General features: G+C 42.8%; 1 protein-coding gene across 1 annotated transcript in view; it reads right to left on the bottom strand.

The window, feature by feature from the left end:
* MAP3K13 (mitogen-activated protein kinase kinase kinase 13) overlaps positions 1-25387 on the bottom strand; it is a 165665-nt gene that overhangs the window by 2018 nt on the left and 138260 nt on the right. The window contains exons 10-17 of the mRNA XM_034999750.1: positions 22304-22462; positions 20211-20369; positions 19664-19772; positions 13019-13128; positions 11931-12047; positions 11094-11231; positions 5751-6537; positions 1809-1879 (exon numbers count right to left, since the gene is read on the bottom strand). Of these exons, the coding sequence (XP_034855641.1) occupies positions 1809-1879; positions 5751-6537; positions 11094-11231; positions 11931-12047; positions 13019-13128; positions 19664-19772; positions 20211-20369; positions 22304-22462 (1650 nt within the window). The remainder of the gene's footprint in view (positions 1-1808; positions 1880-5750; positions 6538-11093; positions 11232-11930; positions 12048-13018; positions 13129-19663; positions 19773-20210; positions 20370-22303; positions 22463-25387) is intronic.

The raw sequence follows: 25387 nt of genomic DNA, 5'->3' as shown, positions 1-25387 counted from the left end.
GGAACATTCACTCTGCAGCTGGGGGCACTGCCTTGTCAGTTAATGGCTCATTCCAGTTAACACGTGAGTTTAGCTCAGATGAGGCCAAATCTGTGGGGGGCAGGCAGGGGGCGGGATAATTTGCAAAAGTTCATTTCTTTCCCGTTGTTTATAAGTAGACTAGTAAATAAGAATGCTGTTAGCTTACATTGGCTTCAAAACAAAACAATAAAAGAAGACTGCCTTTTTCCTCTGTCATTGTCTGATCTTTCTGTATCTCTTAGTACAAAGGGATTTTGATGGCATATGATCTGAGGCTTGCCACTGACCAGGCCAGGTGATAGGCTGAGGTTGGGAGTGGTGGTGGTGGTGGGGGGAATCAAGGAACCTGAAAAGAGCCCGTGCGGGAAAGGGAAATTAAAGTAGGATTCATACAACATCTCAAGGCTGGTAACAGGAGATAGCGAGAAAAATGTTATAATATGAAAAGCAAAACCATGCAGTAAAAACATACAAGTAATTTGCAGCTAAGAAGGGCAGGAAGCCATTAAGTGGGCTGAGTTCATGGTGTGTCATGGGAACAAAGCTGGAAGTAATGTAACTGTGATGTCAGTAGAGTGAGTTCAGAGAATGAAAAGACATTTTACTGGGATCCAATCTCACTGCGTAGGAGAAACCAAGGAGATAATAAGGTAGCAATAGCAATGTGGCAAGAGTAGCTCAGGGGATGAGAACAGATTTCATTTTTGTGCAGTGTGGGGACCCAGAATACAATTTACCAAAGGAGTCTCTTAGTTTGCAGAGAATTCCTGTTTCTGGGCAGGTACACAAGCCTTCCTGGAGGGTTCTTAGAGCTTTACTCTTCAAGAACAGACCGTGTACTGCAGAAAAGGCTTTCTTGGAGGAAAACTAGCTTCCCTACTCCTCCATGAAGGCAGCTCTTCTTCTAGAAGTAGGGGGATGTGGTCCTTCTTAAATTTAATCCTACCAGCAAAATTATTCTTTCTGGCTAGGCAGGAAGCTATTTTTAAGGCTGGGCTGAAGGACAACTCAACCTAATTAATTATACTTAATTTGAGGCATACTATCCAAAGGCATGGAGAGTACTATGGACTGAATTGTGTCCATCACCTCCCCCACCCCAATTCATATGTTGAAGCCCTACCCCTAGTGTGACTGAATCTGGACATAGGTTCTTAGGAGGTAATTAAAGTCAAATGAGATCATAAGGGTACAGCCATAATCCCATGGGACTGTGACCTTATAAGAGGAAGATCTCTTCCCTTCCCTTCCCTTCCACACCCCTCTCTTCCATACCACCCCTCTCCCCCCACACCAGCCCTGTAAGGACACAGCAAGAAGGCTGCTGTCTGCAAGCTAGGAAGAGAGTCCTCACTAGGAACCCCGATCTTGGACTTCCCAGCCTCCAGAACTGTGAAAGATAAATTCCCATTATTTAAGCCACCAGCCTGTGGTATTTTATTAGAGCAGCCAGAGACTAATACAGGAAGGTACACCAGAAACTCATCACATTATCCACAAAACAGCATGGCCATCTCTCATAAAATGCCCACTCCATTCTCAATTGTAACCCTGAATTCGAATTTATGTTCCTTATCTTGAAGTTCCTAAGAAATGAATTCTGATGAACTAGGATCCACCATGCATAGTGAGCGGCCAAAATGTGGCAATGGGAAAACAGGAATGGTGAATTCGAATCTCCCGATAAGGTGGTTGTTCGAAGGTGACCTATGACTGAACAGAAGGTATGCCAAACTCAGGATTTTCCCCATTACCCGGAAAGCAGTACATGTGTTTGTTGGTTTTACCTCTGTCTTCGTGGAAATTCAACTTCACTATCTACTTCCCCTTCTTCCTCTTCAGAGGAGTCATCTCCACTCTGAGGAGAACAAGGAGAAAGAGTTTTATCTCAATCTGTCTCTCTTTCTCTCTCTCTCTCTTTCTCTCTCACACACACTCCTTGTAAAAGATTTAATTATAATCAGAAGGCACTGAATAGCAGTTTGCTGAGTGTCATCTTTAAACATATATATTTTCAGGGGAACCTGGGTGGCTCAGTCAGTTAAGCATCTGCCTTCAGCTCAGGTCATGATCCCAGGGTCCTGGGATCGAGCCCCATATTGGGCTCCCTGCTCAGCGGGGAGTCTGCTTCTCCCTCTACCTGCCACTCCCCCTGATTGTGCTCTCTCTCTCAAATAAAATCTTAAAAAAAATGAACATATATACTTTCATTCAGCAACCTTTCCTCGGTGTCCATGAGGACAGGGTCTGTCCTAGATGCTGGAAGACACACAGAACCGAGTAAATGAGTTTTGCCCTCCAGTAGGTAAGGACTCCATGAGACTATCCAAGGTGAGTGATGGGGAGGGGAAACTAGAGAGAAGGTCTTGGATTTGGGGGCAGTCTCTTGTAATCATTGTCATTCATGGTTCCAGGCCCTGACATAGGGACTCCACCAAGAAGTGATCTTTCAGTTCTTCAAAACCCAACAACTACTTTTTCCCTTCTATGTACCAATCACCTTTTCACTAATATTATAGTTACTATGCTCATTTGCACTGCTAAGGCATACATTATTTGAGGGTGAAACCATATCTTGTACCGTATTTCTCATTTCACCATGAATACAAAACAGGTGTATAGTGCATTATGGAGTCAGCATGTTGGTAAGGATGGGGGAGCTCTGGTTGGGACATCTGAGGCCTTGGGATTGCCAGGGCTCTGTGGTTGATCTGGAAGGCTGGATAAGTGTCTTGTCTGAGAAGATGATTTTCCTTCACAGGGAAGAGTCCATCTCTCTTCAAGAACATAAGAAAAGCTAAACTTAAAATCAACTGTCCTGGGGCGCCTGGGTGGCTCAGTCGTTAAGCGTCTGCCTTCGGCTCAGGTCATGATCCCAGTGTCCTGGGATCGAGCCCCGCGTCGGGCTCCCTGCCTGGCAGGAAGCCCACTTCTCCCTCTCCCACTCCCCCTGCTTGTGTTCCTGCTCTCGCTATCTCTCTCTCTGTCAAATAAATAAATAAAATCTTAAAAAAAAAAAAAAAATCAACTGTCCTTACCCATAGAATCATGATGCACTGGATTAGTACCATCCATTGTGAGGTGGGTAACTGGGTCCAAGTAATTATACCAAAGGTTGAGGATGATTTACTTTTAAAGTCAGTTTTAATATACCATCACTCTTATCCATTTGTATTCTGATATGCTTCTTTGAGTAGAAAGGACAGGCATGGGGTTATATTGACTGCCAAGATGAACATTTACCCAAGGCACCGTGGAAGTGGATCTCGGTCAAGAGAAGTTGAATTGCCTTGTGGGAGTACTTTTCCAATGAGGCCAAATGTATAGGGTGTGTGGTCCCTGGCCTGCCAGCCCACAGACATCAAAATGGCATCAGAATGGTTCAAAGATACATGTTACTCGAGAGCGGACTGGGATAACTGCTAAAGGGTACAGGGTTTCTTTTTAGGATGATGAAAATATTCTAAAATTGGTGATGACTGCGTAACTGTGAATAAAAGAACTGAGTGGTACATTTAATGGGAGAACTTTATGATACGTGAGTTACATCTCAATAAAGTTGTTACCAAAAAAATACACGTTACTGGCCATATAGGGGTGGGGGAGCAGAGAACAGATTAACCCAAATTTACCACCCAAAACACAATTTAATCTCTGGGAATGCTTTGTCAGCAACAGCACTGTATGTGGGGGAAGAAATACAGTTCTGAGACAGTAGCTCTGAGCCTCAACTTCTTTTTTTTAATTGTAGTTGATTTACAGTATTATATTAGGTTCAGGTGTGTAACGTAGTGATTCAACAATTGTATAATTCTCTGCTTGCCAAAATAAATACAGTTATCATCTGTTACCTTACACAGTTATTACAACATTATTGACTATATTCCCTATGCTTTACTCTTCACCCCTTGTGAGTTATTTTGTAACTGGGAGTTTGAACCTCTTAATCCCCTTTACCTATTTCACCCATTCCCCCACCCTCCTCCCCTTTGGCAACTACTAATCTATTTTTCATATTTATGAATCTATTTCTGGGTCTTTGTGTTTGTTCATTTGTTTTGTTTTTTTTAGATTCCACCTGTAAGTGAATGATATGGTACTGGTCTTTTTCTTACTTTGCTTAGCATAATACCCTATAGGTCCATCCATGTTGTCACGAATGACAAGATTTCATTCTTTTTTATGGATGAGTATATCCCATTGTATATATATATGAATGTATGTATACACACACACACACACACACACCCCACATCTTCTTTATCCATTCATCCATTGATGGTTATTTCCATATCTTGGCCATTGTAAACAATACTGTAATAAACACAGAGGTACATATATTTTTCCTAATTAGTTATTTTGTTTTCTTTGGGTAAATACCCAGAAGTGAAATTACTGGATCACATGGTATTTCTATTTTTAATTTTTTGTGGAATCTCCATACTGTTTTCCACAGTGGCTGCACCAGTTTGCATTCCCACCAACAGTGCACACGAGTTCCCTTTTCTCCACATCCTCTCCAACTTGTTATTTCTTGTCTTTTTGATTCTAGCCATCCTGACAGGTACGTCAACTTCTTTTAAATGTCTAGTTGACTGAAACATACTAATTTACATTTTAGACCCTTTCATTCCTTCAACTGCACTCCTGATGAATGCTGACGAGATGAAGCAATGCTGAGAACTGAGTGGGTGTTTGCGCTGTACTAAACACTTTTCATACATAATCTTATTTTTAACTCATTAGCAAGATGAGCTAACATTTTTGGAAGGTTGTTACATGCCAGGTCCTATTCTAAGTGCTTTATATGTATTAACTCACTTAATCTTCACATCAACCAATGAGGCAGGGTCCACTATGTGCCCCATTTATAGACAAGGACACCAATGTTCACAGAGATTCTAAGTGGAAGAGCCTTGCTTTGAACTCAGATCTCTCTGGCTGCCAGGTTCACTATGGCAGATTGCCTCCAAGCTCATAAACCCTAGGCAGCCAGTGGGTGAGGAGGAGAGGAACAGGTTTCAGTGGTCGAGACCTCACTGGGTCATGATGATTATTCATAAAGGCAGTGTTTTCCAAAATATATTGGTTTTTAAAAATCTTTTATTTTTTCTTAAGTAAGCTCCACACCCAACGTGGGGCTTGAACTCATGACCCCAAGCTCGAGAGTCACATGCTCTGCCGAGTGAGCCAGCCAGGCACCCATCCAAAATACATTGTGAAGAAAGCTAATTCCATGGGATATTAATAGATGTTATTTTTAAAGCCATTACGGCCAAATAGGTGAGGGAAATGCTGGATTAAACAAGGAACCATATGATTTTTTAAAGCCTAGGATTTGTCGATGTGCACTAGGAATCTCCAAGAGGGGACAGAGAATACTATGTTTTTCAAACTTGTTTTATAATGGGATCCTTCCTTCTTACAACATCCATCAGGACTAGGCTAGGGTAGTTCTAGTTTTGATTACATATCCTTAGTATATGGTTATTTATCTATTTCTAAATTAGATACATTTGAATCGGTCCTCTGATTCAGTAGTTCCTAAAGCACAGTCTCTAATCTATCCCTTAAGCAGTGGGGCAAGAGATTATTGAAAGTCAAAGAAACCTCTGTTCATGCTTTCATCATCTCTTCCTTTTACAAAATAGACGCACGATGCAGGTTTTCTAACACGCACAACATGACGGGCTCTGACATCCCGTGCTGAGGCTGTCATTACAGCTTACCTTTTGCAGGGGCCTTGTGTTTCGAGGTAGCATTGGGGGGGTGATGTGATGAGGGATGCCAAGGGATGACGCAGACCTACAGCCTTTGAATTCATTTTCTTCCATTTCCTCGGAACCTTGGGCATCTTCCGAGAGGGGATTGTGTGCTGGTGACTTGAAAAGGTCAGGGCTCCTCCCCACTGGCTCAGCAGAGGGTATGTCTAGGGACCCACACTGTTCTGGCCTGCACTGGAGGCAGGGCTCATAAGGCTCAGCCTGACAACAGCCCCAGGGGCTGGCTGGGCCCTCGTCGGGCTCAGAGCTTCTCCAGCAATCTGCTGCCATGGCCGTGGAGATGAGATCAGGGCTGGAGCCAGGCATCTGTCTTTGAGCATGGTTGCTGAGTGGGCTCCGCAGGGCTGCTGCTGGGCCAAAATATCTCAGGTTGTTGGCGCAGGTCGCAATGTCCTGTCCGTGCATATTGAGTCTGGGATGGTGACTCTGAGACACGGCAGGAGGGGCTTGCTGGTACTGCCGCTGTGGAGGATGATGGTGATGGGGAGAAGGGTACTGGGACGGAGCGTGGTGTAGATAAGTGGGATGCGGTGAATTTTCCTGCGCTGGCTGGTTTTTCAAGATCCCTGCGAAGTCACCATGGCTGCCTCTGCTATTCCCTCGGCGGTGGCGTGGTTTGCTCCGATAGCGGCTCTTGCTGCTTGAGGTGGACATTTTGGGACTTCCGGACAAAGGGGAAGCAGCGGGAGCCACCTCCACACTGGGGATACCTTCAGATCTCAGCAGATCTGGCCTGGGAGGGAAGGAAAGATTTCGTTTTAAACAGATGAAAACACATTCAAGTTGGGGGAAAGGTAACCCAAACCTTAAAATACACACACCCCTTGAAACACGAGGCACGTATGCAGAGATTTATCCGACGGAGATGACAGATGCGCATGAAGATGTGTGTTTCCAAGACGTTATGTTATATACTATAGTTTAAAATAGCAGAAAATTAGAAACAACCTAGATGTCCACCTATAGTTCCTTCATTCCTTCTGGATTTTATTCTGTGCCTCACTAGCTGAGGTACCCAATCCCCTTTACAGTCTAATTCTACCCTACAGGTTTCTCGATCTCTTCCTTATAACCTCAGCTATCAGCCTGGTGCCAACATGCCAAGGCAGAGGCAAAGGTTTGCCCATGATCAGGAATCTGTCTGATGATGGATCTAGAGGGATCCCACAGAAGATCACAAATCACAGGGATCTGGCACAAGAGAAGGAAACCTCAGGTTCATTAGGCAAGAGGCCAAATTCAGGGACTTTGGTCTAGACATGGTCTGCTTGAGGTCTGGGACTCTGTCCATCCATCTGTGTATGGGAAGGACACTAGCAGGGAGCCTTGCTCACACTCAGTACTCAACCATGTTTAAGGAAGTGGGGAAATGGGGTGGGGACTGAGGAGAGGGAAACAGTACAGAGCCTAGGAGGTTGGACAGAGCCATCAAGAGAAGGGCTTGTGAGGAGTGGTCTGGCATGGTCCTGTCTCCTCTCCTAGTCCTGCTGTCGAGGGCTCCCTGGGCTGGCCATGCAGATCATGTGCAAGAGCGAGCCAGAGCACACACTGATTTCAGGGTGCACAGGCAAACAATAAATGGCTTTTGAACCGAGGGACTGGTACAGGCGGAGACTCGAGGACACCAGAGAGCACCACTACTGCCTTCCTTCTTTGGAACCAAACAGACACGAATCTTCAGATTACAGAGCTGAAGGACCCAGACTTTTTTTTTTTTTTTAAGATTTTATTTATTTGACAGAGAGAGACACAGTGAGAGAAGGAACACAAGCAGGGGGAGTGGGAGAGGGAGAAGCAGGCTCCCCGCAGAGCAGGGAGCCCGATGCGGGGCTCGATCCCAGGACCCTGAGATCATGACCTGAGCCGAAGGCAGACGCTTAACGACTGAGCCACCCAGGCGCCCTTTTTTTTTTTTTAACAACAGATGCCTTTCTCAAATGAATTATGAGAAACTCAGTATATAAAATAGATATAGTAAGAGAACAGATCGGTGGTTGCCAGAAGTGGGGGGTGGGGGAATGGGTGAAATGAAGGAAGAGGGTCAAAAGGTATAAACTTCCGGTTATATCTAAGTCCAGGGATGTAATGTACAGCCTGGAGACTATAGCTAATAGTACAGTTGCCCCTTAGATAAAAAATCCAAGTATAACTTGGATTATACTTGGACCAAGTATAATCTTGGTCAAAAATCCAGGTATAACTTTTGACTCTAAAAAAACTTAAAAATAGCCTACTGTTGACCAGCTGCCTTATTGGTAACATAAACAGTCGATTAATACATATTTTGTATATTATATGTATTATATTCTGTATTCTTAAAGTAAGCTAGAGAAAAGGAAATGTTGAGAAAATACATTTATGGTACTGTATTGCAAAAAATTCACATGTCAGTGGAACTGTGAAGCTCAAACCTGTGTTGTTCAAGAGTCAGCTGTACCGCATGGTATATCTGAACGTCTCTAAGACATCTCAAAAGTTCTTATCACAAGAAAAAATATATATAACTATTTGTGGTGATGAATGGATGTTAACTAGACTTATCGTGGTAATTGTTTCATAATATATATGTATATTGAGTGGTTATGTTGTACACCCCAAATATAATTTGTCAATTATATCTCACGGTCCCCCCTCTGCCCCTGCCCCAGATATAGTGGGACAGTTTGGGGTGGGGAGAGCAGAAGTCCCGCCTTGCTGGGCTCCCCGTCCTTGTCCTCTCGACTTCTGCAATAATCCCTGACATCTCTCTGCAAGCCCTAGGGTGTCCCAGACCTTGCTTGAAAACCAAGATACAGTCCCACCTCTATCTTATGTGATGAGGAAACCGAAACCCAAGGTGGCTCATGGTCTCACAGTGCATTACCAGCAGAATCCAGACAAGAAGTCTCTCCTAATCCCCAGACTGGCTTATTGGAGATTCAGAGGACAAGGTTAAAGGTGCCGACAAAGCCCTCGGGGCTTATTAAAATGGTTGAGTCCGTCAGGTCTAAGATGGGGCCCAAGAGTCTGCATTTCTAACACACTCTCACGTGATGCTGAAATGAGGACCACATGTGAATAGGAAATGAGCCAGCATCAGGCTGTAGGAGATGTGTTTTCCTTCTTTTTTTGGGAGAACAGTTAAAGGCTTGTCTTAGCACAGAAGTCCCAGGTAAATCTGGTATATGACGAGGTGGGCAGAGGATTATGCTGCTGCGAGCATCTTCCTGTCTCAGGTTCACAGTTCTGTGGTCAGCTGGCCACCTTGTGCCACAGGAAGTCTGTGGACGGAGGAGGTCCTGGGGCTTTGATTGAGGCAAGAGAGCCCTCTGAGGCCCAGTTAGGGGCATCTACTTACACAGCGACTAGCTATGGTGGGATCTAGAAGAGGGTTGCGGTGAAAGTGTCCTAAGTCAGGTGAAGGCTGCTTTTATTGAACCTGGCAGTGCAAAAATCACAGAATAACAATGATACAGCACTTCACAGTTGACAAAGCACTTTACAGTATATAAAACACTCATTTCCTACTATTCATTTTTCCAATATTCATTTTACAGATAAAGGCACTGAGGGATCCGAGAGGTTAATTGGCTTGTGTCCATCACAAAGGAAGTAAACGGCAGAACTCCTAATTGGCACTCAAGTCTTTTGACATTAAGGAATAGTTCTGGCCCCATTCCAAGCCTCTCCTTATTATGAGTATTTAGACCATTGTATTAGATTACACTCACTTGTAACAGGCTTTGTGGATCCATAATTGAGTCTGATTCTCTTCTTTTTAGTCCCCAGCTGAACCCACATTTACACCTAGGCCAAAGGATGGTGGATGGTTTTCCCTCTCTGATCTCCTCCCAGGTCACTGGACTTCTGACTTAATCACTGGACTGTCCAAATAATCTGTAACTGACATCCTCCAGGGGCCAATCAACTGAGAGCAGAACTCTTTGCAGCTCAAAGACCCATTCCAGGTTGTCTTCCTGCATGAGTTCAGTCAGCTTGTCCACTAAGCATCTGCTGGTGATGGCAAACTCTCCCAAACATATTCCTCACAGCCAACAGTAAAAGTCAACATGAGCTCACATTTTGAAAAATGAAACAGTACTATTTTCTCCTCCAAAGCTCTTAGTTTTAACTGTAGCAGAATGCAGAGAGGAGCAAGCAGGTGAACTCAGTCTCCAATTAAGACATTAGAAGAAAGAGGTGTTGGGATCCTCAGAGGGTTTTGCCAGGTGCCATCTGCAATTTCTCAGAACTTAACTAGAAGGTGATCAGGGGTGGGAAGTAAAAGCAAAACTGGAATTAATCCATGTAATTACTCTTTAGTAGTTTAGATTTATATCAGTCATGCTATGGTAGTATGGCTGCCATTCTGGAAGCCTTAAAATACATTCTTTGTTTGCATTTTGTCATTACCTTTATTCTTACTGCATTTTGCAGTAGACCATTGGGTCTACACCCCAGGTTTTAGGGACATTTCTTTCCTTTACATTAACTTGGATAGAATAGAATCCACTCTCCACTATTTGGGAGGAATGGGCATCTAGTAGAGCCTGGTAATAAAAACTGACTGGAAGAGCATTCTAATATTAAACTAGTATAAGGAAAATGCATTGTAAAGGAAAGGGCAATCTTCCTTTTTTTTTTTTTTAACTATTCAAAAACTCATTTTTTAACACCTGTGATTTGTAAGGTGATTTCACATTTCTCTTATTTAAACTTCGCAGAAATCCCATGCAGGAATACAATGAGGGGCCCTACATGGTTAGGTACAGGTAATTATCAAAGCCCCTGCTTTTGTTTTTTGGCAGTGGATTTACAGGCACTTATTACATTATTAAAAAGAACTAACTAAATGAGTAAGGAAAAGTGGGACACACGTGGATCAATGTCGCATAAAACAAGAATTATGATTCACCCAATTCTGTGCACTAGGAGTCAAAAGGAGAAAAAGAAATCTCATGTGTGATCATTATGCCATTTTACCCATGGGGCTGAAAGAGGTCAAGTGACATGGCCCACATCATACAGCTTGTAATAATAGGCAGAGCTGGGATTTGAATCCACGTCTGCCTGGCCCTCAGTTTATTTCTCTTTTCCCTATGCCATGCTAAGACAATAAATATGTACGTCTCAGAGAGTAAAAACTAGATTCCTAGAGTTCATGACACATCCTCTCACTTTCCTACGCTGTTTACCTAGAGGCAAGGGTGCCCGTGATGAGCTACAGAGTGGACACACCATCACGGGATAATGTATTTTGGGGGATATTTTCCCATTTCTCTGAATGTCAGGTTGGCACAGATGTCTCACCGTTTGGTCTGCATCCCTGATTTATGAGGTGTGCCTTTCCTCTTCATGAGTTTCTCCATGGCATTGGGGTGGATTATTGGACGGACGGGGTGTCGTTTGTAGGTTCCAGGATACTTCTTTTCCACTGCTTGCTCACGCCTGCGGAATGAAAGGAAGAGCCACAGCTCAGTCACTGCAGACAGAAAAGATGGGCAGGAAGTTTTCACAGGCTAATTCCACTCACAGATTCTGGTCACCCTTAACAGATACACACTATTTGAATAACAACACTACAATTCAGGTTAAAAGGAAAAAAAAAAGATGCTCAATTCAACTAATCTGACTTCACTGTGCTCTTCCACTCTCTGGTGCACTCAGGGGCTGACCTTCCCTCCCCCAACATACCTCATGAGAGACACAGTAGAAGATCTACTTAGTTTCAGTTATTGTTTTGGTCGGGACCACCGACCGGGGTCTCCTGTCATTGTCAAGAATCCCTTAAACCACTTTCCTCAGCCACCTTATTTCCCCAGGGGGCAAAAGGCTCCCCCTCATCCACACCAAGCTCTTCTTGAGATTTCTTGAGATGAGGACTCCCTTCCTGGAGCCCTTTGGCAGGGTGAAGTTGCAAATGTCGGTCAAATGCTCATTCCTCTATAACAAACTCTACAGTAACTCCACCCAACTGAAACTTCACCGAGGAAGGGACCTGGGCACAGCACATCCCTTAAGGAATGCTGGGTGAATGAATAAAGTATCTGCCATTTTAGGTTTGAGTAGTAGCAACATGGTGGAACAGTATTTGGGCTGATTGATAGACCCGACTCAGGAACAACAGACAGAAGTCTGGATACATACTTAATGAGCTCCTTCTCCCGCATTTCTAGCTGCAGCATGATAGCACTCAGTTCCATGTATAAATTATTAGCCCGCTCAAGTTTTCTCTCATAGTGTTCACGAATATCCAGAGCATGCCTATCAAAGAAAAGAGAGGATCAGCGAAGCTGACTACCCTGGGGGAGAACAAAGAACAGTTCTAATGAAATAAGAACCAGGATGGTTTCTCTCAAAAGCATTTGTCTGAGGATGCCTGGGTGGCTCAGTCGGTTAAGCGTCTGCCTTCAGCTCAGGTCATGATCCCAGGGTCCTGGGATCGAGTCCCGCATCAGGCTCCCTGCTCCGCGGGGAGTCTGCTTCTCCCTCTGCCTCTGCCTCTCTCTCTCTATCTCTTATGAATAAATAAATAAAATCTTAAAAAAAAAAAAAAGCATTTGTCTGAGGGCTGTCTAAATTTAAGGATCCCTTGTCTGATGTAATGACTCGGACAAGATGGAGTGGGAGATGGGAAACCAAGCTTTCCCTTGGTTTATCCTTAGGGGCCACATCCAGCCATACAGAATAGCCAGAGGGAGGCACAGATAAAAATCAGATTGTGATTTGTGCATAATGTGTAGCCTTTGTCTGTGTAGCATTGACAATACCTTAATAAGAATACAGTATAATATATTCATGTTCATGGAAATATGCAATTAAGGCTGACCCCCTGGCCCCGTACTTATCTATGGCACAGATCCTGCCTAATACGATGGTTACCTATGGCTACATTTTGTACCCCTCAATCAGTCATAAGCATCTTGAGACCAGGAACTACATCTTATAAAGCGCTGCCTTCCACATCACCTAGGACAGGCACTGAATGAAGAAAGAGCATAGCTCCAGGAGCGCTGGCTGCAGAGATATATTAAAGGAGGATAACAAAGTTACAGGGAGTGGATGGGACAGTGGGACAAAGGAGGGCTCACTTTGGGGGCAACTTTTAAAGAGAATTAACAGGAAGTAGCAGAGGTGAAAGGTGTGTAGAAGGTGAAATGGTGATTCACAAAGAGAGTTCCTGCCAGTATCTGCAGATCTAGGGATGAGACGAGGTGGAGGAGAGAGCAGCCCACCTGAGCTCTTCTCTGCGCCTCCGAATCAGTTCTTCATCTAATCGGTGTATACAAGTTCCCTCACTTTTGATCTTCTCAAAGTGTTTTTTCACCTCTTCTCTCCATTCAGCCTGGGTGAGGACAAAATAGAATTTGTTAGTACTCGAGGAGTTTCAGCCCCTGATAAAACCATAGGGTCAGGTGCAGGATGGTATTCCCCTACATGTTTTTACTGAAGAGCCTTACAGAATAAACGTTCAGTAAATATCAGTTGATAGCAAAATAGCTTATGCCCCTGTATCTGCACCCCCCCCACACACCATGACCTCATTCTCTGTATTTAGTCCAACATGGGATGCCATCTCTTTTCCAGTTTCCTTGCCATACTGGCCACCAGAAATATCACAGCCGGCATACTGGCCATCACCTCTGGAACAAGAGAGCTCAGTTTTAAGTGAAGATGATGGCTGAGATGGCCTGGCCAAAAAGAGAGCTCTTCTCACCATCTGGTATAAGTACGTGCCAGTGAGAATATGATCGTGTTTAATTGGCACCAGAATTTCTCTTAGGTTTTGTTTATGAAAATATCTTGGGGTGCCTGGTGGCTCAGTCGGTTAAGCATCTGCCTTTGGCTCAGGTCATGATCCCGGGGTCCTGGGATCGAGCCCCACATCAGGCTCCCTGCTCTGCGGGGAGTCTGCCTTTCCCTCTACCTCTGCCTGCCTTTCTCTCTCTGTGTCTCATGAATAAATAAAATCTTAAAAAGAAAAAAAGAAAATATCTTGAGAAAATATTTGGAGTAGAAACACAGGGCATGAACAGCAGGACTCGGGAATAAAAACGTAGGGACTTCTACAGGAATTGGGGAGTGAGGGAAAGAACAGGAAAAGAGAAAGAGGAGGAGAAAAGGTATGGCTAAACAATGTAGTAGTTCGACAAAATTTTTAGAATGGGGATGAATACCAAATATGTGATTTCAGCTATTCAAAATGTAAGCCTCTTCCAATTTCCAAAAACTTTAGTAAAGTCTCTGACATTCACCTTGACTTTGGATGAGTGTTTTGTTTTTTTTAGACATCAAGAAAAGGTGCTGAACTTCATGTTTGGGTCAATGACAGGATAAAGATAAAGGAACAACCACAAAATGGCAGGGATGGGGCCCAAAAATTTTAGGAAGGCAGAGTGAGAGTGACCATGAAATTATAAATCTCCCAGGAATTCACAGACTATGTTAGGACACTGGGATTTCCACAAGGCATGGAATTCCAAGCCAATTTTATCTAAATTTTAGGGGTTAGAAAAACCTCTGCTGGAATATAGTCTACAGACAGTTTCTAGAAAACAGCTAAAGGAGAAGTCTCCTCAAATTACATATAAATTACAATCACAAGAAGCTAATGAGATTAAGATAATTTCCAGTAAAGGCTAAATGTATAACTAAATGCCTCTAAATATTCTTCCTCTGGAGCTATTCTATTACCTTGAGATTCATGTTTAAAATGATTTCTCTAGATCATGGAAGAAGTCATGCTTAAGTAATTGTGAAATTACAGAAGGTTTCTCCCCAAATTTGCTGTTTATCATTTATTTTATTTTTTTTAGGATTTTATTTATTTTTTGACAGAGAGAGAGAGAGCATAAGCAGGGGGAGTAGAAGGGAGAGGGAGAAGCAGACTCCCTGCTGAGCAGGGAGCCTGACGTGGGGCTGGATCCCAGGACCCTGGGATCAAGACCTGAGCCGAAGGCAGACACCTAACCAACTGAGCCACCCAGGCACCCCTCTCATTTACTTTTATAAAGGAAATTATATTGTAATTATTTAGAAAGTCATCATCCTGCTTATCTGCTTATAATATGCTAGATCTTCATATATATATATATATATATTGACTGACCATTGGAGAAAGATTTCTGTCAGTCAGTTGACTTTTGGGACCAAACCTGCCAAACGTCATCAGAAAGTAAAGGTCATAATAAACTATTTTTGCATCACCCTTTGAAAAAAAAAAAAAAAAAAAAAGAAAGTAAAGGTCGTCAGAAAGTAAAGGTCATCAGAAAGTGAAGGTCATCAGAAACTCAGATCCAGAATGCGCTGCCCATTGTTTGGTAACAGTCTTTGACAGTATTAAGCAATGAATGCAAGTTTGGTTGAGCCTCCAGTAATGCTGTTCTTGCAATCATCAGATCAAAGTCTGAAGGAAGAATACCTGAGCTTTAAGAAGCCTAAGACTGACAATCAAGAGTTGTTAGACCAAAAAAAGGTAGGGGAGAGGGCCAGGTTTGGGCCTTAAAGTGTCCTCTTTTATGCAAAAGCATATCTGTAGACACCAGTACAATACCTAAAGAAAGGACCAGGAAAAGGAATATCTCCCTCTGGTGGTCGGGAATCAGCGGTCACAGAACAGATTTTTTTTTTTTTTTTTTTTTTTTTTAATTCTTGAAAATCTCGAGGAAATAAACCTCCTAATATCTAGTTTATGGGAATGGAAATAAAGAGAACCTTTTGAAGACTGAATATTGAAACCTATTAAAAAAAGTAGATTTTCAAAAAGAAGTCCCCCCCACCACCACCATGAAGAGGGAACAGGATGTGTGGGGAAAACCCCAGGTCCTGATTCATAATGTATTTCCCCCAAAGCTATGGTGTTACTGGAAGAGGTCAATTTTGGAGTTCCATCATGCTTAGAATCTTTACATAATAGGAGCCCCAATTTGTACTTAATCTTCAGTTCAGACATGTCTGGGCATATCTGAAGAAATGGAAGGTGGGTAGGCCGGAAGCCAGTTTGCACAGAGACTGAGGTGCCTCTGAGAGAAAATGTGGCACAAGAGAAAGGAGAAATCCTGCATGAACCTGACCTGTAACAAAGCCACCATCATAGGAGTGGAGGAGCATTTCCCAGTGTTTCATTAAAATATCTGTAAAACACTGGGCCATAACCAGCACTGTTCTGTTACCTTTAACCAAGTGCAACTCAACAGCGAAATTGGAAGAGTCCATTGTGTAAATAGAACAATGTGCAGCTTTGGAATCTTGAGGAGTCCAGAGCTTTAGTTACAGGAGGAAATGGCAGCTCTTGATGGGTGAGGCAGTGCCTTGGGATATGGCGGCATCCAATGGATGCCAGCTGGGCCTATGGTCTTTTTTTTGAATCTTTTTTTTTTTTAAGATTTTATTTATTTATTTGAGAGAGAGAGAATGAGAGACAGAGAGCATGAGAGGGAGGAGGGTCAGAGGGAGAAGGAGACTCCCTGCTGAGCAGGGAGCCTGATGCGGGACTCAATCCTGGGACTCCAGGATCATGACGTGAGCCGAAAGCAGTCGCTTAACCAACTGAGCCACCCAGGCGCCCTGGGCCTATGGTCTTGTAGCAGAAAACAGAGCTAACCCACAAGGTAATACCTCGCAGACACCAGCAGGAGACTGCTGTGTCAGGCCAGTCAGTGAGAAGCAGAGCAGATGTTACTATGAGGTTACTGAGATCCCCACTCTTCACTGGGGATTCCCTCCAAATGCATGTGAAGGGGTCAAGGGAGGGAGTAGGGGGTGCTTCACAAGGTATTCAAGTCCCGGGGAAGCAGGTAAGGGAAAAATCCAGTGAAACTTGGGTTTTTACCATTAGTGGGATCCTTTTCATGTCCTAGATAAGGCCTGGGAAAGGCCATCCCATTTAAAAGGTTTTCGTCTTCTCCAGCCTTCCAGTTATTCAATCAGTAGATTGAACAGGTAAATTCAGAGAGACAGAAAGTAGAACAGAGATTACCAGGGGCCAAGGGGAGGAGGGAATGGGAAATGACTGCTTAATGGGGTGATGAAAACTTTTGGAAATAGTGGTGACAGTTTCACAATGTTGTCAATTTAATTAACGTCACTGAACTGTATACTTCAAAATGGTTAAAATGGAAAATTTTGCATTATTTTTACCGCAATTTTTTAAAAAGAAAAAAAGAAGTGGAGCCAGTTCCAGCCTAGCTGGAGGAATAGAGAAGCAGGATGTTGTGGGACTAAGTAGCAGGAAATCAGAGATTCTGAGTCAGAAAAGATTCAAGAGGTCATCAAGTCCAACTCTTGACTGGCACAGGAATCCTCTTTACTCCCTTCCCGGGTGAGTGCCCAGCCTCTACCTAAGGACCTACTTGCTCATGATGAAATTGTTTTTTTTTTTTTTTAAGTTTTAAAAATGTATTTAAGTAATCTCTCTACCCCATGTGGGGCTCAAACTCATGACCCCGAGTTCAAGAGTTGTATGCCCTTCCAACTGAGCCAGCCAGGGGCCCCATGATGAGATTACTTTTAAGGAGTACAGTTTGTCCCTATAATGAACTTTGTGTGTCTGCAATTCCCAGCCTCTGAATTTCTGGGTGGTCGCAGTGGTACTCAAAAGGGAACCAGACTGGTGCAAAGCAGAGTGTGGGGGAAGGGCTTAGAAGCAGGGCACAAGGCCCACCTAGCAATGGGGATCTGGGACCCCACGGAAATGTTTTCTAACAACTGATATCCAGTGCTGGGGTGCCTGGCTGGCTCGGTCAGCACAGCATGCGGCTCTCGATCCAGGGTTGTGAGTTCAAGCTCCATATTGGGTGTAGAGCTCACAAAAAAAAGAAAGAAAAAGACTGATAGCAAATGCAGTTGAATACCAGGAGAAATAGGTTACTGTGTAGGAATGAGAAGCAGCTTTGGCAGAATGGAATACTGTAGTGGAATCGGCTGCTGTGTTCATCTGTGCTATAGAAGCTGAGAAACAGCGGAAGGAGTCAGCTGGGCTCCTGGCAGTACTCCTGACAACAGTCTTGGTGGAAAGTAGAGACCCGTGGCTTCCAACCACGGACAGGATGTGGACCGGGCTCTGTCAGCAGGCAGGGGGAGAGGAAGCCTCAGGTACGAGACTGCAGACTAGCAAAACCAGGTGCTAAATAGTCAGCTCCGTCCCCATCCGAGTGGCATCGAGTCAAAGCACCGTGGAGAGGAGTCCCCCAGCTGCCACCTTGTCCATCTCAGGAGTTCTCCAGAATGTAACAACCCAAAGGAGGCTTCATTTCTGTAGCTTCGCAGGCAGTGAATAACATCTTACAATCGAGCAGTTCTTTAGTTTCCAATACAGCTGCATTTTTATCTTCTCATTTGGTCCTAGCTAAAAACCCCATAAGGAAGAGAAGACACGATAATCTTCATGGTTTTTTTGATGCGTACGCTGAGGTTTAGAGATTTTAGTGACTTATCCAAGATCGTAGGACAAGGGGTAGACTCACGTCTGTTGCTTTTCTTAGTACTTCAGTAGCTAGTTCATAAAAACTTTATCAGTAGCCAGAGAGGGTCTGAATTTCAGACCCAGAGACAAACCAGCTTGTAAGTACCTGAAATAATCCTAGGAACTGGCACGCATAGCAGATTTGGGGCTATTTAAGGAGAGGTAAAATTTTATGTTGGGAGAAACATATGGAAGAATTAATATTAAAAGATGCCCAGTGTAATGTCTTCCCCTTCCTCTCCTTCCACTTCCTCTCCACTTCATATTCTTGCTGCAAAAGAAACTTTTCTGAGTTCAATCTTACTGCCGCACGTATTGGTAAACGTGAGTTGTACAAACGAGGGTACTGGATGTGGGCACTTAGCTGCACTATGCAGTGCTTTGCACACGGTGGGCACTCAGAAGATGTGGCGCTGGCTTCAGGAGTGACATTCTGGGAGCATTCAAGTAAAATCGGTTTCCAGTTTGAAGTTTTCCAAGTACACAGTTATACTGTCTCAATGGCTTGTGACTTAGTACTCTCACCAAAAACTGCTTTTCCAAACTGGGGTGTGCATACTTTTATGGGAAAGGAAGCAAAGCTGTAGTTGCAACCTAATCCTAAAGTTTGAAAGATTCCCTAGAAAGTACTCACTATTCTCTTTCATTTCACAAAAAGGCCTAAGTCTTTTTCTGAACACGAACACAGAGATTGGACAGATTGCTTTTCCCGTGCCCCAGACTTACACGTATTTGAATAGATAGGCAATAGTGTTAATAGTTCTCAAGGAGTTTATCTGAATATTTTAAGCCATAAGTCTGGAATGGTCTGTAAGACAGTAAAGGCTAACAGGTACATTAAATTACATTTTACCTGGTGCTAATAGGTGACACACAGAGTTAGGGGAAATGTTCTCTCTGGGCCTAATTCTATCCTGGGCTCTCTGGTCCTTAACTTCCCTCCACCATACTTTAGATTTTTCTCCTTCAAGGGAACAAGGGAAGCAACCCTTTTATGAAGGTTGGCAGTAACTTTTTTTTAAGTCTTTTTTTTTTTTAATTTAAGTAATCTCTACACCCAACATGGGGCTTGAACTCACAACCCCGAGATCAAGAGTCTCATGCTCTTCCAACTGAGCCAGCCAGGCGCCCTGGTCAGCAGTAATTCTAATTCAAGTATATTTCTCTTTTCTCTTCAACAATTTCACTACCCTGAGGATGACATTCTGACACATGTTCCTTTCAAATGAGATAATGATATATCTTAAGTGTTTAAAAAACTCCAAAATTTCCCATGTGTGAGGTGTCCCAGCCATTGCTTCACACCAGCTAGAGCTCTAGAATTGCTACAAGAATCAGAATGGTTCTAAGCGTTCCTCTTTTTCACGAGTTCCCCGGCTGCGTGTTCAGTATACCGGAGGAGAGCTTCCAGACTTACCTGAGACTTGAAGTAGGTTTCTTGTGGGGTAGCAAGAACGTCTGCAGAGGCAATGTCTAAATGCATGAGCGTCTGCCGGAAAGAAGGCCGGTTGCGAGGTTTACTCTGCCTACAAGTTAGAAAAGACAGCTTGTGCGTTGCTGAGGTTGTGTCCGGGAGGATAAAGATTTTATTCTACTTTATCGAAAACATTTTTGGCTCCACGCATGGCTATATCTCAGGCCTTGTGCACATGCTGAAGAGCAAAAGGAAAACGTAATCAGGAGATACCTGTAATGATAAAATGGAAATCTCTAGGATCAGTGGCCTGTTTGATAATAACAGTCCCTTAGGACTAGTAAAGTCATAATAGCTATCATTTAATAAGGCCTACTGTTTCAGGATATACCAAGTTCTTTATTTATCAATAACTCCAAGTCTGCCAGGCTTTAACCAGGTGATTTGCTCCAAATCCATATCGGAGACTTCCCTGTGGTTTCAGAGAAATTTTAAACGTGGTTTTGAGGAAGAAGTTAAAAGAGAATCTTAGGAGAAAGAGATTTCTTACCACGTCTGTTTCATAAGGATTTTGAATCCATCAGGGCAAGTGGAAGGAACTGGAAGGTGTAGGCTATTGCTTCCAACACCCCAAATAATGGCCGAAGAGTCTACATCTTTGTAAGGAATCTCTCCTGTCAGCAGCTCCCAAAGCACCACTCCGAAAGACCTACAGTAGTACCAGGAACAGGTACCAAAGACAGTGCAGAAAGACTGGTTGGTATTTTAGTTCTTTATTCATGTTTAATCAAATATATACCCAGTTTCAAAATTCTAATACCGCCATAAGAAGAACAGAAACAGCCAGGAAAACTCTGGAAAAGAAACTCAGTGAGGGATAATCAACACTGCTTAATATTAAGACATATCATAAGGCGGGATGCCTGGGTGAAGGAAGCGGCTGCTTTCAGCTCAGGTCATGATCCCAGGGTCCTGGGATCGAGTCCCGCATCGGGCTCCTTGCTCAGCAGGGAGCCTGCTTCTCCCTCTGCCTGCAGCTCCCCCTGCTTGTACTCTCGCTCACTCTCTCTCGCCTATGCTCTCTCTCTCTAGCAAATAAATAAATAAAATCTTTAAAAAAAAAAAGACATATCATATGGCTTCGGTAATTAACTCTGGTGTGTGAATAGACAGCCAGACTAATGGAAGGGAACAGAAATCCATAAATAGGCCAAATACATATAGGACTTGAGTATATGATAGAAGGGATATCCCAAACCAGTGCAGGAACACTGACTAGTCAGTAAATGCTGTTGGGACAGCTGAGGGTAAAATTAAATCTATCGCTCATCTTACATCAAGATACATTCCAAATGAATCAAAAATTCAAATGTGAAAAGAAAAAATGAAACCATAAACCCCTGAAAGAATACATGGGAAATTTTTTTTCTTTTTACTAATCTTAGAGTGGTGAAAGCTTTCTATTTATGAAATCCAGAAGCCACAAATGGAGACACTGATCAGTTAAATTGCATTTAAAAAAAAAACCTAGCATGGAGAAAGAACTCCACCATAAACAAAATAACAATGTGAAAAGTATCCATAATTCATACACACAAAAGGCTAATCTCCTTAATATATAAAATACTCTTATAAATTGATGAGAATCAAGATCAGAGAGCTTAGCAAAGGATCAGAATAGCTCACAAATAAGAAATTACCAATGGTTTGTAAATATATGAAAAAACGTACAACCTAACTTATAAGTTATAAGAAGGGGAATGCACATTAAAGCTGCACCCAAGACACCATGTGTTACCTAGATGGTTGGCAAAAATCCAGGAAGTTAGCACATTTTGTTGGTGAGACTGAGAAAATACTTATCCATTTCTGTTGGGAACGTAATTGGTATAATCCCAAAGGAGGACATGTTGGTGATAATTACCCAAATTACAAATGATCCCACATTTCTACTTTATCTTACTTACTCTGGTGTTACATGTAATTTTAACACATGCTATTATTTTGGTTTTAAGCCTAAAAGTCATTAGTAGCCAGTTTTAAGGATGGGAGAAAAGTGACTACAGGGAAATATACTATTAATAGTAAAGATTCGTAATCTCAAAGGAAAAGCTGATAAAGATTTTTAAAAGGCCAAAAAATAAAAAAGCATTGCTCATACGGGATGTTTACAAAAAGGGCAAACAGCCCTATCATACGCTTCAAATAGCTCTAAAGCACATAACCGTATCACAGCAAAGTACATCACTGATACACTCAGTGATGGTCTGAGGCACCAAGACTAGGTAAACTTTGTTTAATGTATTTTATTTAAGAAGGTAAGAACTAGGTAACATATTTCCCGAAGACTTCTATGCCAAATGCTTATTTGAAGTAAACTTCCCATTTTCCAGAAAGTTCAGCATATTCTGTGAAGGTCTCCCAAACTGATGATTTACTAAATAGACATTCACCCTAATTCCCCTTCCAATCCTTCTCTCCACATTCATCATGACGCTGGGTAGTACCTCAGACAATAGGAGCCTGAAATCAACCAGCAGTAACACTAAAGAATACTTTGGGAAAGCAGAAGTGTTGGAGGAGGAAAGGACTCATACAGTGAAGTGGGAAAGGCTTTCTTGTCGGGACGATGGCACCGCTCACCATATATCGACTTTTTCAGAGACAGGTTCGTTCCGTATCACCTCTGGTGCCATCCATGCAACCGTGCCGGCGAAGGACATCTTGGTACTTTTGTCACTGAGTTCCTTAGATGTGCCAAAATCTGAAATCTTTACCGCATCTGTGTGAGTCACCAAAACACTTTAAAAAGAAATAAAGAGAACACCCAGATCATTAGTACTAATACAAATCATGACTGTAATTGGCAACTTTGTGTACTGCCTCCTACCTTGTAGATTTCGGCCTGTGAGTCCCAATATCACCGGGGCATTAGCTACATGCTAGACAGAGCATCACTCACACACGGGACGCCACACAGCACAGCTCCCCCTGGTCTCATCCTGCCTCCACCGCTTGCTAACTTTGTGACCTCTGCCAAGCTACCTGATTCTTCTAAGCCAGCTTTCTCATCGTAAGATGGAGACAACTCAGGTCCCAGTGATCTTACCCACGATTCAAGCATGCAGAAAACTCTGAACACGGTGTATAAATATTTTCTCATCTATATCAAGCAAACTCATTTTATTCATCTGTGGCTCATTATAGAGTGCTGTCCTAGACTCTGCTTGGTGTGTGAGGTAATGCACTATGTTGCCTTTCTGAAATCCTCCAAGAGTTTTTGCTAAGGAATTATGGGCTATAATAATGGCCTCATGGAATTTTCACTTGAATTAAAAGAAGAGATGTAAAACACCCATGCTCAATAAATATTGGTTTCCACCTTGCCAGTCTCAGACAAACCACTAAGAAAAACACTTCTTTTAAAACACTGTTTAAATGATGGCCAACTAAAATCACACATAGCACCATGACACTAGGGATTTTTACATTAAAAGGCTAATAAGTATGCTGGGATTCCACCAATGTTGATAAGGAAAAGCTGGAATAAATTTAGCCTTACGTAGATTCCACACAAGTCATGTTTGCCTTTTTATGGTATTTATCTGAAATGTGACCTGGGGGAAATTGCTTTTCTAGCATTAAAGATGAATACATCTGGTACCGGTCTAATTCAAAATATTAGTATACTTACAAACTAGACTGAATTCACTTGAAATAACCTGTTTAGAACTTTAGAATGTTAATGAGTTAGAGTTTCAGAGGCTTAATGATCTAGAGACTTATTCCTAATAAGAAAAAAGCTTGATATTCAAGGTATCAGAATTGAGGTGGCTAGAAAACAGAAAACTTCTCAGTCTCTCTCCTCCCTTCTCTGAACCTGGGACTTCACACTTGTCCCTCTCCATGCCAGTTTCACACGGCTCTCTAGTTACCAAACGGCTCTGCTTACAACTGCTTTAGAATACCTTCATCCACAACCGACCCCTAGTTTTGCGCCTGATATGTAAAATTTACATACTTTGGAAATTTGGATTTAATGGTGTTAGTCATGGTGAAAATGCATATGGATTTAAATATCATAGGATATCTGACATAGTTTCAGAGCTGATGGTATCATTTACCCTGAAAGTCAGAAAAGGTGATAAGCCCCTAGAAAGAAAAACACTAGAAGCTTCCTCTTCGGCCTCTTTTGTGCTGCTCACTATGAGACTTTTTTTTTTTAAAGATGTGACAAGTGTTGGGTTAGACATTTTATTTTATTTATTTATTTGACAGAGAGAGACACAGCGAGAGAGGGAACACAGGCAGGGGGAGTGGGAGAGGGAGAAGCAGACTTCCCGCCGAGCAGGGAGCCCGATGTGGGGCTCAATCCCAGGACCCTGGGACCATGACCTGAGCCGAAGGCAGACGCTTAATGACTGAGCCACCTAGGTGCCCAGGTCACTACGAGACTTCCTGCTATGGCAAGAAGGAATGGACATGGGGAGACACTACAGGGCACATGAGGTTAGAACTTGTGTAAAGTCTTCTCTGAGACAAAGCTGGGGTCACACAGCCTAAGATTTAATGCGGGTAATGAAATCTCTCTTTAAAGCAAGGCAGACTGATCTTTGTCTTCTCAAAGTTAGTTTGAAACCCAAAGAGGCCAAGGCTGCCGGAAGTTCAAGGGAGTACTGATAACAGAGGGAAAGTCTTATTGGGTAACTTATTACCCTAATCTGTAAATGACAGGAGTTAAAGAAAGTAGCATGTGATTTTATACATTCTAAAACTTCCTGACTTCTTCCTCTACAGTTAATTCTCAAGGGGAACAAGGTGGTTAAGAAGGAGACCATTCAAAGAGGCCTTTGGCAAGTATTTTGTGTCCTTTGTGTGTATGTAGTGGATGACAAAACCAACAGGTTGTGTAAGAATGTGAGCAGATGGAATAAAGACTATAATAAAGTTTATTTGCAAGTAAAGCAAGGAGGGGGCTGTTCAGGGAGCTAACGACTATGATAAGCACTGCAGAGAACGAGGGTGATAAGCAAGAGCTGCTTTGAAGTTTATAATCAAGGACTGATTTGTATCTTCCATGGACAGGAGGCAGAAATCATTGTGAATCCCTCACCTTCACATGACGAGGAGGATGCAGGCTGGGGCTTTCGGTCTATAAGTTCTGGGCTCAAGTCCTAGCTCCATGACTTTGGGCTCTGAGCCCTCATTTTTCTTTTTCTTTTCTTTCTTTTTTAGAAATGGAGAAGGGGGGAGTGGGGCAGAGGAAGAGAGAGAATCACAAGCAGGCTCCAGCCCCGCTCACAACCCCAAGATCACGACCTGAGCCAAAATCAAGAGTCGGACGCTTAACCGACTGAGCCACCCAGGTGTCCCCCGTGTTTCTTATATAAAATAAGAAGAATGATACTTGTTGCAACTACCCCCACACAATTTTTGCCAACATCAAACCAGATGTGATAATGGATATTTTTAAAAAATACCATAAACCATGAAAGCACTACGCAGACATGTTTTTGAAAAAAGGCTAATTCCTCTCTGCTTCTCTAAACCAAAATGTGATGAGAAATAATACAAAAAAAAAAAAGTTTAAAAACAGGAGCTATGATGACATACACCATTTTATCAATTCCTTTCTTCCCTTGATATGGTCTGGGGAAATGAATAAACACTCCTCTTAAAGTGGTTATTGACAGCCAAAGAATCATTTTGAAAACAGATCACTAGAAA

The sequence above is a fragment of the Mirounga leonina genome, unplaced genomic scaffold, assembly GCF_011800145.1.
Source record: "Mirounga leonina isolate KUSES-001 unplaced genomic scaffold, KU_Mleo_1.0 Mir_115, whole genome shotgun sequence".
Classification (NCBI taxonomy): domain Eukaryota; kingdom Metazoa; phylum Chordata; class Mammalia; order Carnivora; family Phocidae; genus Mirounga; species Mirounga leonina.
The sequence above is the reverse complement of the archived record's forward strand: the minus strand, read 5'-3'. Positions and strand labels throughout refer to the sequence as shown.